Below are 15,699 nucleotides of genomic sequence, written 5' to 3'. Positions count from 1 at the left end.
CGCAAGAGTCTCACCCGTCTCTACCCTCCGTGGATTAAGGCTGCTAGACGCGGGGTACGGTCGCCCCGCCGGGAGCCGCTGCAGCTCCGGCCCCTTGCCACTGCCAGGGAGGCGCAGGTCCGGCCTCTGGCCGGGTGTGGCGCTGGTGGCGGAGCGCGGGTGGGGCGGGCGGGGCGGGGCGAGAGGCCGCGCGGGGAGCGGGCCGCGTCAACTAGCGCCGGTTCCGCCCGCCTCCCGCCCCCGCCCCAGTCTTCGCGCTCAGCCCCGGCACTAGGAGCAGCCCGGGCGGCGGTGCGAAGGTCCTCGCCATGTCTGCGGCCGCGAGAGAGAGATTCGACCGGTTTCTGAAGGAGAAGAACTGCATGACCGACCTTTTGGCCAAGCTCGAGGCCAAGACCGGCGTGAACAGGAGATACATCGCGCTCGGTGGGTGCGGGGTCGCCGCCGCCTGCTGGGCCCCGGGAGCAGCTGCTGCACCAGCTGCAGGGGAAGCGAGCGGGAAGGGGGTTCGGAGGTCGGTGACAGACGGGGGCGAGAGGCATCCTAGGGGCCGTCTGGCCGCCCGGGAAGGCTTGGGGCCAGAGACCCCGCCGGGGCGCCCGGGCTGCGGCGGCGGGGGGTGGGGGGGGGGGGGCGCTGGCCTGTGTCCGCGGCCCGGTGGCGGAGTGCCCGGGGAGCGGGGAGGGCCGGCGCTGACGTGTCTGTCCCCGCGGCCGAGTGCCGTGTCCCAGTGGCCTTGCGCAGGCTAGGCTCGGGATGGCAGGGGCCTCCTGCGGGAGGGCGCGCGGGCACGCTCCTAACACTGTCAGTGGAGCTCAGTACAGAGAAGGGTGTCCCCGGGAGGGGAGGGGCCGCGAGCAGGCGAAGGAGTCGGGGCCTCTCCGGATCCTCTGTGGAGCCGGGTTCCCTGGGCTACTGCGCGGTACGGCGGGGGAGCCCTGTGGAGGGAGAGCACGAGGAACGGCTCGAAGGTAGGGGCTGCCTGGTTATCCCCAGACTCACTGCAAAGCCCGCAAAGGCGCGGGCCCCACCTTACGGCGGTTTGTTTTTCTAGATCGCCTATACCCGGCCAAGCCTTGCGGTGTGGGCGGGGGCTGTCCGGCTTAGCGCTTCTTGTCCCACAAGACCCACTTCTCTCATCCTCATGTCTCCAGGTGTCATTGGGCTGGTGGCTTTGTATCTGATGTTCGGTTATGGAGCGTCTCTCCTCTGCAACTTGATAGGATTTGGCTATCCGGCCTACGTCTCGTAAGTGGCTCCCCCTCAACCCTCCTTTCCTCCTCTTCCCTCCCCATCCCCCATCCAGGGCTGCCCTAGTTACTAACACATCCGCATTTTCCTGGGAGAGCGGTCAGTGCACCAGAAGGTAGTAACTGCTTAAGGTTACACATTTTAGAGCCTTAACTTGATGCCTGATCTCCTGATGACTAGCCGAAATGCTTATTTCATCAGATTATGTTGGCAGGGTGGGTGCCTTCTAATGGATGCACAAATGGAAAGCGTTACAACAAAGTCGTCCTGTCTTAACTGGTGGGGAGATCTTAACTGGGTACAGAAAGCTGATTCCTTCTCCTTAACAATTATTTAAATGGATATTTCTCCTTATATGTATGTGCACAGACAGTAAAACCCCATCAAATGGGACTTCCCTAATTCAGAATTAATGTTAATGCAGAAACTGGGGAGACTTTTGCTTTCATGATTTTGAAAAGACTGGCTACTTCTTACAGGCAAATGGAAAACACCCTAGGATAAAAATAAAAACAACTTATAAAATGCATTCCTAATATAGATCCTTGGTTGTAGAAATGACTCATTTATATAATTAAGCTTTAAAATGTATCTGAATTTATTACTACTTGAGGTTTTCACCCTACAATGTTTGTTTTGAAAATATTCTATCTACAATTTTATTTTTTCATTCATTCAAATAGGAATTCTTCCCCACAAATGAATTGTTTTACTCTACACCACTACCCGAGAAAGCTGGTGGGTTTTGCTTTCGTTGAATTGGTCTCTGCAACTTTTCTCGCCTATAGAGATAAAGGAAAACATTTAGGCTGGGAGGCTAAGACACAGATAAACACATTTATTACATCTTGGGTCTATTACAGGGCAGGCTAGAATTTAATATATGACTAGAAAGAAGGAAACATGTTTTAGAAGTTAGATCTGATTTGAACAATTAAATTGAAGTGACGTAAGTAGTTGCTGTATTAGTTGGGTGCATATCCTTAGTAGCACTCTGTGAAGTCTGGCCATATTAGGATACTACTTGCTTATGAATTTGGAGGTCCTGTCGTCATGTTGAGAAAAGTGTTTACCCTTATTCGGTATTACCTGCTAAAGCACCATTGAGGTTGCATATGTATACCAAAAGATTATGAAGGGCAGACCAGGAAAACTGGTTTGACTTTCAGATCAGTGAGAACAAGTATAAGAATAAAAGTTTTCCAAAAATGTAATCTACTGAGAATATGGTGTAGGTGTATATAGAAAGTTGGTAGGCAACACTGATTATAAAAATGGCTTGTGGGCACCTTGGTACCTCAGTCGGTTAAGCTTCTGTCTTGATTTTGGCTCAGGTCATGATTTCATGGCTTTTTGAGATCCAGCCCAGCGTTGGGCTCTATACTGACCTTGCAAAGCCTGCTTAGGATTCCCTCTCTGCCCCTACCCTGCTTATGCACACTGTTTCTCTCTAAATAAATAAACTTAAAAAAAAAGGCTTGCACCACATGTCTATGATAACAGACAAAATAACATAAATGTATGTTCCTTCTGATTGTGTATTCTACTTGCAAGAGTTTTTTAAAAATTTTTTCAGTGTTTATGTATTTTGAGAGAGAGAGAGAGAGAGAGAGAGAGAGAAACAAGTGGGGGAGGGGCAGAGAGAAGGAGAGACAGAATTCCAAGCAGGCTTCACACCATCAGTGCAGAACCTGATGTGGGGCTCGAACTCACAAACCCATGAGATTATGACCTAAGCCAAAATCAAGAGTCAGATGCTCAATGGACTAAGCTGCCCATGTGCCCCAAGAGTTTCTTTAATAAAAAAGAGTTTGAAGCATTTTTCAGGTTTGTAGTTCAGAGGTTATTGATTATATTTTGAACAAATCTTGGGTGGCATTTTAGTAACTGTCTAGCTACTTGAATTATTTTGAACTAGCAAGGACTACAGATTTTTGAAAATACTGAAGGATAAAAAACTTTTCCACATCGGTACCATTTGGTACATAATTCTGTGAGAAACATAACCTTCTCTGTTGATGTGATGAGATCACTGGTGTGGGCTTTTAGTCAAGTAAAAATCTGTTTCTAGGTGGGCTATGTATATTCAGATATGTGCAGTACTCTACATGACTAAAGGTGCAGACAGAATTCAAGTATGTTTCTCCTTGACCTGAAGTGGATTAATTCCAGCAGGAACCTCATTTTCAGTCATATTTTAAAGCAAGTCAATTTCAGGTTTTTTTAAAAAATCATTTGTTTGTAGTCATTTATTCATTTTCTGCATAGTCAGCTGAATAGTATTGGCTCTTTTTACCTCCAAGAAGCCAAATGCTCTTGTCTATTGCTCATAATTCTGTGAAATGATAGAGACAGTCATATTTCTGAGTGGGTCAGGTGGGTGGGTTTTATATATTTTGGAATTAATTCTATTCACTGAGTATACTTTCCTTTCTATTTGAATATTCTGAGGTAAAGTGACATTTGTAGGACACCTTACGAGGGGTTGGAAAAGTGCTAAAAATCTAATAAAGGGAATTTCATGAAAAATTCAGGAAATAATGAGCATCTCTAGAGTGGTATTTATTCATAGGATGCTTCCTTTTTGTAGACGCAACTCTTTTACCTATAAAATAAAGATAAGATTCTCTGACCATAAGGAAATTAAGTGAAGATTGCTCTCTGTGGGTATTTGGACTTTTCTCTAAAACAATGGTTCTCAGCCTTAGATGCCCATTGGAGTTATCTGAGGAGGCTTCAGAAGTGCTGAGGCCTAGTCCCAACCTCCAGAGATTCTGGTGTAATTGGCCTGGGATGCAGCCTGGGTTTGGGGGATTCAGGCTCGTTGGTCTTTTACAATTTGTAAAGGATTCTAATGTCAGCCAATGTTGAGAACGTGTGATGTACAGCAGCAGCAAACTGTGCTTGTTACACTTGAAAATGGGGTACAAGGGAGAGAAAAATGGCCTGCTGACCCTGGGCCCCACCTGGCCTCTGCTTTATCAAAGTGATGTGGAACTGTGTGCATAGTACAAAGCACACAGACCCCCCTGTGAGTAAAATTCAGGCAGTCAATGTTAAACATTAGTCTAATCAAATTTGTTCATCGCTTAACCAGTGTAATTGTGTAATTGTCAGAAACCCCTTGAAAATGGTGTTATTGGTGGCACCCAAATCAGTGTTAGTTAAAATGTGGGGCACCTGGGTGGCTCAATCCGTTAAGCTTCCTACTCTTGATTTTGGCTCAGGTCATGCTCTCATAGTTTTGTGAGTTCGAGCCCCATGTTGGGCTCTGTGCTGACCCTGAAGAGCCTGCTTGGGATTCTCTCTCTCCCTCTCTTTCTGCTCCTCCCCAGCTCATGCTCTGTCTCTCTCAAAATAAACTTAAAACAATTATTTAAAAAATTGTGATCTGTGATCCCTTTCCCTTTAATAGTTCTCCTTGCCTCTTATAATTCTCCCTGTGCTCCCCAGCCAGAGTTATTCTAAACAATATGGGTTCATCTATTTAGCAAAAGTTGAATCCAGCCACATGCCAGGCACTGTGGCAACACTTGAGATACACGATGGGCTGAGGTCAACATGCTCTCCATTCTCTTTGAATGAACGGTCTACCTACATGCACTACAATAAATAAAGTAGTGACACAGTGTGGTAAGTAAGCCCTGTGAAGAAAATTGACAGGGAGCTGGGGTAGGGGATTGCGGGATGGACCCCTTTTCCGTATTTGTGTGAGATACCATCTGAGTTAAGGCTTGAGGAATGAGAAAGTGCCAGGCCAGCCAAGAGCAGAGCCAGGCCGAGGGAGCAGCATGTGCCAGGAACGGCGCCTTGGAAGCTCTGAGTCGGAAGAAAGGTGAGATCGACCCAGAGAGGTGCAGGTGCCATCAGGCAAGGCTGGTGGCCGGTTAATAAGTGTAGTTTTTATTCCTGGTAGTTTGTAGGGAGTTGGCAGGTTTTCTGATTGCCTTGGATGGGTTTTAAATAGGGGGTGACATGAGGGACGCCTGGGTGGCTCAGTCAGTTAAGCTTCCAACTCTTGATCTCTGCTCAGGTAATGACCTCGCAGTTTGTGAGTTTGAGCCCCGCATCCGGCTCTGTGCTAATGGTGTGGAGTCTGCTTGGGATTCTGTCACTCCTCTCTGCTTATCCCCTGCTTATGCTCGCTCTCAAAATAAAGAAAGAAACATAAAAAAATTTAGGGGGTGACATGATATGATTTACATTTTAAGGTCATTTTGGCTACTGTGATCTCTGGAAGGAATTAGCCATCCTGCAAAACTCTTGCCAGTCTCAGCCTTTCTCACCTTCAGCTTTTGCTTCTGCTATTTCCTCTCTTCTCCCTCCATTGTAGGGAGGCCCACAGATTGTATGTAATGGTCAGCACTGGGCTTAGAGGCTGCAGGGCACAGAAATAAAATTTGGAAAAGCTCATATGGCTTCATTGCTTATCCTGTGACTCACCACCTTGGGAAAGCTGTGGGTGGGACCCTGGCATTACCTGGCTTCAGGTGAGGTTGTGGCATGTTGGAACACAGACAGCTGGAGGCCTGGCTCCTGGAGGGGCAGTTAGTGCCTTATGAGGTACCCCCTTCCTACTGGTTACTCTTTAAAAAAAATTTTTTTTAACGTTTATTTTTGAGATACAGAGAGTGGCAGAGCATGAGCAGGGGAGGAGAGAGAGAGAGAGAGAAAGAATCCGAAGCAGGCCCCGGGTTCCGAGCTGTTTGTCAGCACAGAGCCCAACGTGGGGCTCAAACCCACGAACTGCAAGACCATGACCTGAGCCGAAGTTGGACACTCAACCGGCTGAGCCATCCAGGTGCCCCCCCTACTGGTTACTCTTATTTTCTGTGTACATCATTTCCGTATGTTTCCAGACTTTTTGGCCACACTGTACAGGCACTTTGAAATATAATTCCAGCCTTCTCATTGTCAAGAGCTATTGACAGAATTGCTGTCATCTCTTTATTCACTCTATTCCTGAGAAGAGAAGGCAGACCACTGCATTGTAGGAACTCTGTTATTAAGGTAGACCCACCCCCATGCTGCCCATTTTTTTGCCAAGATATAATTCACATGCAGCCTTTTTAAAGTGTACAATTCAGTGTTTAGTATACTCATAAAGTTGTGCAATCATCACTGCTATCTAATTCCAAGACATTTTCATCACCCTCAAAAAGAAACTGGATCCATTAGCATTCACACCCTATTTCTCCTATGCCCCAGTCTCCAGAAACCACTTACAATTTTCTGTCTCTATGGATCTGCTTGTTCTGGACTTTTCATATAAATGGAATCCTGTAATATATGGCCTTTTGTTTCTGGTGCAGCCTTGCTTTTGTTTGGCGAGAGGGCAGAGGGAGGGAGGAAGGGAGGGAGAAGGAGAGTAGGGGGGCAGGGGGAATCTTAAAGAAGCTCCATGCCTAGCACGGAGCCTGATGCAGAGCTTGATCTCATGACCAAGAGATCATGACCTGAGCCAAAATCAAGAGTTGGATGTTTAACAGACTGAGCCACCCGGGTGCCCCAGTACAGCCCTGCTTTTAGTGGCATTGCACAAATAAGAGTCTTTCTGAAAGATGCCCTGTGAGCATGTGCTATGCTGCACCCTCACACGCAGAGTCTGTTGCCAGAGACCTAAGGTAGCCCTCACCGGGGGTCCTCGAGTGGGTGCTAGTCTTGTCCCTGCTTCTTTGTTCAAATGGAATTATGAGGGAAAGTCTAATGACTTTCTTTCCTCTTTAAAAAAATTTTTTTTTTAACGTTTATTTTTGAGACAGAGGGAGACAGAGCGTGAGTGGGGCAGGGGCAAAGAGAGAGGGAGACACAGAATCTGAAACAGGGTCCAGGCTCTGAGCTGTTAGCACAGAGCCCAATGTGGGGCTCGAACCCACAAACTGTGAGATCATGACCTGAACCTAAGTCGGACGCTCAACCGACTGAGCAACCCAGGCGCCCTTAATGACTTTATTTTCTATTTTTGCTTTTGTCCTGCAGAGAAAGGAAAGGAGGAGAGTTTGCTTTCTATCCTACTCAGCAACTTTAAAAAAATTCCACAAAAATGTCTATTAACTTTTATTTTTATTTCACTTTTTCATAAAGATCAGGCTACCACCTTCCTGGGACTATCAGAGTTGGGCCTTGGAGATCAAGCATGTAATCTAATTCCTTTGGTTTTCTTTTCTTTCTTTCTTTCTTTTTTTTTTTAAACCCCAGCATAAGGCTTTGAACTCATGACTCTGAGATCAAGACCTGAGTTGAGATCAAGAGTCTGATGCCTAATGAACTGAGCTACCTAGGTGCCCCTAATTCCTTTAGTTTTCAAATGATCCAGGCACAGAGAGGTAGAGTATGTTTCTGAAGTTCACACAGGGGCCAGTCTTGGTCTGGAACCCTCAGCTACTACGCAGGAATGTGAAAGCACCTTGAGGCATATTTTAGTATCAGACTCGAAAAGATTAAATATGTTTAGAGTCCAGCATTTTGATGACTGTATACAGTCTAATGTTTGGCAACACTTTTGAAATCTCATGCCCACTTCAGTGATGTGTGATTCTATCTCCTGTGTCCTCACCAGCACATTAAAAAAATTTTTTTTAATGTTTATTTTTTGAGAGCGAGAGCGAGAGCACAGAGCAGGGGAGGGGGAGAGATTGAGAGAGTGAGACACAGAATCCGAAGCAGGCTCAGGCTGTGAGCTGTCCGCACAGAGCCTGATGTGGGGCTCAAACCCACAAACTGTGAGATCATGACCTGACCTGAAGTCGGATGCTTAACTGACTGAGCCACCCAAGTACCCCATACCAGCCCATTTTAAACTGTGCCACCAATACAAACAATGTTACTGCTTTTAGCTCTTTGCATAGCTGAATACCTGTGTAGCACTTCATTTAATAGATACTTATATCCCTATTTAAGTGCCTTACAAATGTAGCTCATTTAATCCTTATGGCAACCCTCTGATGTAAATACTATGATTGTTCCCATTTTACAGATAAGGAAACAGAGAAAGAAGTAACTTGATCAGGGTCTCACAATTAGTGGATGGTAAAGTGTATTTAAACCCAGGGAGCCTGGGTGGCTCAATCAGTAGAGCATAAGACTCTTAATCTTGTGGGTCATGAGTTTAAGCCCCAGATTGGGCATAGAGCTTGCTTACTTACTTACTAACTAACAACAAACCCAGAGCCCATGTTTTTAAGTTTTATGTTACACTACTTTCCATGTGGCTCTTCGACTGTCTCAGATACATGCCATGCCCTATGCAGAGATGAAAATTGAACTGTTGATGTAAACTTTTTCTTTTCTCAGTTTGACATTGTCAATACACTGTCTTGATGCAGTGTATTTTTCCTCTCTCAAATAGGGGACTGCCCCCCCCCCCCCCAACCAAGTCATGTATCTGCACACATAGGCATTTGCAGTGTTTTGGGAACATGAGTTAGAATGTATTAGAAATAACTAACAAGTTATTTCTCTTGTTATGTATCATTGATTTACAACAGCAGTGACATAACTAGTTATTTGCAGAGACTTGCTCTCTTTTACCAGGGCAAGCCCCTATGAGGATGGCACACTGAATTGCATTTCCTGAGAGAATGTGGCCTTGCCTTTAGTTCTGTGTCAGGAGGCAGAGAATCTTTAGGAGGAGATGTTTGGGGGTGACTCCTATGCAGTAAGATCGAAAAGGGGATGGTGTGTGGGGGGGTGTTATTTGGGAAAGACACTGTCAGAGTAACCACAAGAGTTGTAATACAGTTAACCAGAAGTAAAAGCTACTGCCTCTTCTCAGCTAATGATTCACAGCAGATAAAGTGCGGGAGCATAGTTTACAAAGGACTCAGATCAACTCATTCAAGATTTGCAGTGGCAGCCTCCTATAACAGAGGTGTTCTCCGAAGGAGCATTGGAGGAAGTTGTCTTGGTATGACTGGCAGTTGAGCACCACTTTCTGTTTCGGAAAACAAAGTCCACTGACGCAAAGTGAGGCTTCCCTAATGGTGCTGGAGGATGTGTACTTGTGGTTCTCTTCTGAGACTCATTAGTAAGGGGGGTGTTTGTTTTCTTGGGTGCTTCCCCCCCCCCAAAAAAAAACTTGTAATTATGGTTTGTTTCTTTTTTACTCTTGAGAATGTGGGGGCAGATACACTTTCTCCTAAGCTGCTTACGTTCCTATTACACTAGCTTTTCTCTCTACAACTGTAAGCTCTGTGCTGGAGTGCTGAAGAGCAGAGTGGCGAATGCCCACACTTTGACTCCTCCGGGTAGTGTGAAGCTCAGGTGGTGTTCTGGCTGACCGTGCACTTGGCTCCATTACTGGCATTGTGTGAATTTTGCCTTCAGCGTCCTGAGATGTTAGATGTTTAAGTTTTATCAGCTTTTTATTGGTTGAGTTTTCACTTAGTATTACTGCTAATATTGCTGAGCTATTTTAAGATGGAATTGTGGAGAAACTAGAAAAAGTAATAAAATATCCTTATAATCGCATGTCACTATTTTTGTAGGCAATTACAGCCAGAATTTTAGATTAGGTTAGGTTAGGGTTCCCCCCATCTCCCTTGCCTGTACCATAGAGAAAGGAAGGTCTTAAGGAGCAAATAAAATGAATGATTTAACTTACTTACTCATGATCTACTTTCTGGGCTCTTAAGCAGTCGTGAGGAGAGATCTCATTCCTAATGTTCTGTTCTAGAATGCTCCCTGTGAATTTTAATGAAAATGTTTTCCTATTTTTGAGGGCCCTAGAGATGTGGTTTATTTGTCCTCTGCCTTCATCCAACTCATCTTGGAGTTCTCTTTTTCAAGACTGACTCTGAACGAGGAGTCCATTTCCAACTTCATTTCCTCTTATGGTATTTAAAACAACTAGAAATACATATGGGACATTCTAAGGTATTGGTGACTTTTGACAGCATTACCAATTAGTTAATTTTGAGGAACAATGAATTAATTTAGAATTGGAAAGCAGTTTCAAAAATTGTTCATGAAATGGCTTTTTGTAGCAATTGAAATATAAGTGGGGCCTGTAGGAACCTCTTCTGACTTTGGTCTGTCGCTAGCACACTCTTCTGGTTCTTGGGAGTAGAGCTTATCAGTCCCTCTCAGTCACATGACCACTATATTTATCCTGCAGCCTCCGAGAGTTATGCCAGGTGATCTGGTGAAGGGATCACTTACATGTCAGAGGTAACTCGAGGCTGCTATCTGCCTATCTTGATGTGGCCTTCTTTTGTCTAGGAAAGGTCAGTTTAGATCATTCTTGTCCAGGTTGTGAGGGTACTTGAGCCTAAGTTAAACTTGATGATACTATACTTGACATAGACATTACATTTATAGAACCATTCATTTTATTGACAAAGGGTTGTTCCAGTAGGATTTGCATCTGCTGTTTTATTGCTTTAGGCATACATTTTTTTTTTAACTATCAAATAGTTTAGCACATTAAGCTTTTTTTTTTCATTTTTTTTTCCTTCAAGCAGGGAAAGAATGATCTTTTATTATTATTTTTTTTCAATATATGAAATTTATTGTCAAATTGGTTTCCATACAACACCCAGTAGCACATTAAGCTTTGAGTTATAAAATGTTAGCTAGTTTAGGTCCTAGAGATCAAGCTGCTGGGGCAAGAGCTACCTTTTACAGATTTGGAAACTAAGGCCACAAACAAGTTACTGGACTTGGGTCATGGGTTTGTTGGGGCAAAGCCAGGGGTAGTCGTAGGGATGCCTGAATTCTCTGGCCTGCACACTTTAACATTCCTCATGTTTTATATTTGACTGTAACTGAATATTTCATTTTGCATTAAAAAACAAAATGGTGGGAAGTTGATAAATAAGATCATTGTAATTAAACACCAAACTATTTGACGACTGAATGACTACTTTTGTTTTATTATTCAGTCTCCCTTGGAGATGTTTTATAGACTCATCTAAAATGTATTTGCCTGGGAATTTAGCCTATTTATGTATTTCATTAAGTCGGTCATTTTATATAGGAGAACAAACACCATACATACTAAAGAGTAAAGGAGTTTGATATATTTTCGTTGTTCTTGTATAGTAATCTTAGAAGATAGTTTCTACATATTTAGGATGCATACCTAGCTACCTATCATATCTTTTTTCTTTCTTTCTCTCTTTTTTTTTTGAATAGGGGAGGAGGGCTGGCTTGATATAAATCGTAATAAGCATATGGAGTTTTTCATATGTTCTGTTTTCTTCCATTAGTTTCTCTAGCTCTGTACAGGATCCTCTCTCTTGCTTTGAGAGCAGAACTACTCTGCAGTGGAAAACAAGTAACTCTGAGTGCCCATGGCTTCTTACCTTCTTTTCTTCCATGAAGAAGAAAAATGTTTTTATTAGCATGGAAACAAACTAGTGTTTATGTCTTAAAATACGTAATTTTTTCCTTCTAATTTGATGCACTGTATGTGTCAAATAAGATTTGCAGTGGCATTCTCCTCAACCAAGGTAATAAGAAATTAGTAAACCTTTTTGAGCTCTCAGGAGTTCCTAAATCACACTCTCTGATAAATTAACACAGCAGAAGTAGTCTCATGCATAGTGGGTGCTGTGTATGGTCACGTTATATGTTTGCTGTATCAAAAAGGATTATAAACATTATGGTCTGTATTCTTCATATTTAGGCTTCAAATAATCTACCTTGAACTCGGGAATATTTGCTATTAAATAAAATTTACCACGTTAGAGATAAAACAAAGCAAGTGGAATCGAGGCAGATTTCTTTCTGTTCTTTACCAACAGCATATCTCAAGGCTGTTTATTATTATAGGTTGTTTTATTAACTGCTTTTTTTTTTGATTCACTGTCAGTCTGGTGATATAATGGACTCATTAAAATTAAACTTCCATGGATGGATACAATTGGTTTTAGTAGTAAAGCCAGTGCTTTGAAGAAATATATTATTTAATTTTATGTCATTTGGCTAATCTGAATTGTAGTGGCGAAGTTACATATGAACCATGTACCATTCAGGTGGTGTATACCTGAATTTCTTTGGTGTGAGTGATCAGAAGCATATGTATATAGACCTGATAATTACTAGCTGTATTAACTCTTGGGGAAATCAGATTAACTTTCATAAAGGTCAATTTTCTTGAGCAAAAGGGGTGGATAGTATATGTCAAACACTTGGCACAGAATCTAGCATTCAGTAAGTGCTTAATCAAGGGTGGTTACTTTTACTAACCTACAAAGAGGAAAACTAATCATTGTTGTGATGAAATCTAGGTCATTGAGCTTTTAAATGATTAAGGAAAGATCTCCTTTCATTAATTTTCATTAATTTTTTCCACTTACTTTTTTGGGCCCTTAAGACATTATTATTCCAAGAGCAAAAAGGTACAATAAGAGTTTGTTCTTCCAGGTTTGTAAATATGTGGTATGGCTGATGGTTTTCTTCTGTTATGGTACAGTGGTGTGCATGTTCCTAAGCACTGGGTGTCATTTTAACAATTTTAAAATCTTAAATCCCATTTTTTACTTTTTGTTTCTAATAAGATTTCCAGTTTCCCATAACTCTGCCTCCATAACCCTCCTTCATAAGACCCTTCCCCAATCACACATATGCTCCTTAATTAGCAGGGGAACTATTTTTTGACTGTTGGCTTTTGGTCCTTGAGTCTGTTTTGGCCCCAAGGGCTTTAATTACAATGTCAGTTGCATTGTTTGGTGCTCAGTATATATACTTGCATCTGAATGAATCTGTCACTGATTTTCTGTGGTGGATTACCATATGGGGCAGGGAATATCTTAGGTTCTCGGAATAATGACTCAGATTTGGAGGGAGAGAATACTGGTAGCCCAAGATTACCTCTGTGCAAACTTTGTTTTCTTTACACATGTTTCTCTTTCTCTCTCTTTTTTTTATTTTTATTTTTTGAGAGAGAAAGAGAGAGAGGGCACAAGTGAGCAAGAGGCAGAAAGAGAGAGAATCCCAGGAGGGGCAGAGAGAGAGAGAGAGAGAGAGAGAGAGAAAGAGAGAGAAGCAGGGCTCACCCAATGCGGGGCTTGTGCTCACCGTGATGTGAGACTCGAACTCATGAACCGTGAGATCATGACCTGAGCCGAAGTCAGATGCTTGACTGAGACACCCAGGCACCCTCTTTACACATGTTTAATGCTATCCTTTCACTATCCTTCATTCCTGCCCTTGCTTTTAGAAAATAGCAATAAAGGTGTAAACAAACTGATGGGATGTGAAAGGGTGAAGGCAGCCGGTACCAGTCACTGGAGGAGCCCAGTGGTCTGGCCAGTGGGTTCTGTGCATATCAGTACCAATCCAATACCAATGTAAAGAATTTTGGCCCATGAACCTTCACACCATGGGCCTGAAAAATGTTTTCACGAGTGTCTGAGTTTGTTCCCATTGACCTGCCAATGGGATTTGGGGATTTCAGCTCTTCACTCTCTATAGCATTGGGATTTGGAGAGTGAAGTGTAATTAAAATCCATGGGTAATTCTCTAATCTCCTTTTAGCCTTATTAACAATGCTGTTAACCCTCTACCAGCTGTACTTAGCCAGAAGGACTAAGCTTTTTTTACTCTCTTGCCTCCCAATAATAATAATAATACTAATACTAAATTATTACCACATTATAAGTACTATCTATTAAGGATATATTTAATGAGAGCTTACTTGGTTCAAGTCACTGATTCTAAGTGCTTTGCATGTAATCATTTAATCTTCATAACAGCATGATCAGGTTTATCATTCCTTCTTGACAAATGAGGAAACTAAGGCCCAGAATAACTTGCTCAAGGTCATGTGCCTAGTAAGTGCTGGAACAGGGATACAAGGTACATGCCAAGGGTGGTGAAGTGATGCAAAGCCAGATGAGCATTGGGAAGAAATGGAGGGAAAAGCCAGACTATTCCATCATCCAGAGTAATTAATAATTTTTCAAAATGTTGATATATTTTGAGAGACAGAAAGCACATGCACATGTGCGAGCAGAGGAGGAGCAGAGAAAGAGGGAGAGAGAATCCCAAGCAGGCTCTGTGTTGTCAGTGGCAGAGCCTGACATGGGGCTCGAAATCATGACCTGAGCTGGAATCACAAGTCAAATGCTTAACCAACTGAGCCCCAGGCACCCTGTAATTAATACATTTTTGATAGTTTGCTTTTTTGAAATAGAAAATTAGAATGAGTCCATTCCATGTGTTGGACTACAGGACTCTCTTCTCTCTGTGTCTTTATGTGTTTATATGTGTGTCATTGAAAACCTTTTAATGCTCTAAAACACGAGGGTGTGTCTGATCATTGTTAGAGAAGTTTGTAAGAAAACCATGAGCTGTTTCCTCAAGAGAGAAATTAAATGAATATGCCTGATGTTCACTTCAGTGTTTAACAAAGCCCTAAAGAGACAGTTAGTCCCATAGGAGGAAGTAGTTATAGAAAGCCTGGTGTTTATTTTTTTCTCCCACATAGAAATATTTTTCCTTTCTCTTGTTATAAAAATATTGTACAGGCTCATTACAAAGACCTTAAAAAAGTGAAATTCTGCAGTCCCAATGCCCAGGATTAATTTTACACAATTTGAAATATATGCTTTTGGATACCATTCTTGGTCTGTAAACACATAGAAATAGATATCCATGTCTCTTTTTTTTTCAAAACACAAAGTTATCTACTTTTTACATTCAACATTGTAGCTTGGACATCTTTCTTTGTTAATATCCTTTTTAAAGACTTTAGAATATTTCATTGTATGGATATACCAAAATGTATTTACACAGCCCATTGCTGCCCTTAAAAAACCTGTAGACACATACTTCATAATATTTTATTTTCATTGAAATTACTTTAATATCAGTCTTTTCTCTTTGAACTTCATATGTTGGTCTATACAATATAGAACATGAACAGTTTGTCTCTAAGACAGCTTCTAACTCAACATTCTACAATTTCTAATTCTGCTCTGTGAATTTTTAGAACTGCTAACCCGTGTATAGTATTGACAGCCATCTTCTGCACCTTAGCCCTGTTTCTGCTGCTCACCCAGGCCTCATTTCTTTTTTGCACCTTGCTTGAGGTAGACCAAGCTCTGCCCCTGGAACATGGTAGGTGGCTGAAGAGAGAGAGAACAAAGAAGCCATAGAACCAAGCCCAAGTGACCAGGCTTTGGATCAGTGGTGAGAATATGGCAGTGAGTCTGCAGAGAGCAATCTAAGACCATGGTGTCTGTCTTTTGTGAATGTGTAGTTCTAAACCCAGGTTTAGTGTCTGTGGTATGGCTAACATAGCTCACTTAAGGGCAAGGGCACATTGAGAATAAATAAGACAATGGCCCAGGCCTGTGCGGAGAGTGGTTGGAATTGTTGCCAGCTGTCTTTGGGATAGTTCCAGAACTCCTCTGGGGTTTAGCTAGCGATCGAAAAGCCCCGGGGGAGGTTGATATTCTAGCCAACGTAATAGAGGACTTTTAGATTGGTTCTTAAAATTTT

The 15,699-nt window shown here is 42.7% G+C and overlaps 1 protein-coding gene across 1 annotated transcript in view; it reads left to right on the top strand.

Moving 5' to 3' along the window:
- The first annotated feature begins 232 nt into the window (after positions 1–232).
- Positions 233–15,699, top strand: part of REEP5 (receptor accessory protein 5) — a 39,256-nt gene continuing 23,789 nt past the window's right edge. Inside the window, exons 1-2 of the mRNA XM_027035907.2 lie at positions 233–426; positions 1,155–1,248. Of these exons, the coding sequence (XP_026891708.1) occupies positions 309–426; positions 1,155–1,248 (212 nt within the window). The 5' untranslated portion in view covers positions 233–308. The remainder of the gene's footprint in view (positions 427–1,154; positions 1,249–15,699) is intronic.

This window comes from Acinonyx jubatus, chromosome A1, assembly GCF_027475565.1.
Source record: "Acinonyx jubatus isolate Ajub_Pintada_27869175 chromosome A1, VMU_Ajub_asm_v1.0, whole genome shotgun sequence".
Taxonomy (NCBI): Eukaryota; Metazoa; Chordata; class Mammalia; order Carnivora; family Felidae; genus Acinonyx; species Acinonyx jubatus.
The sequence above is the reverse complement of the archived record's forward strand: the minus strand, read 5'-3'. Positions and strand labels throughout refer to the sequence as shown.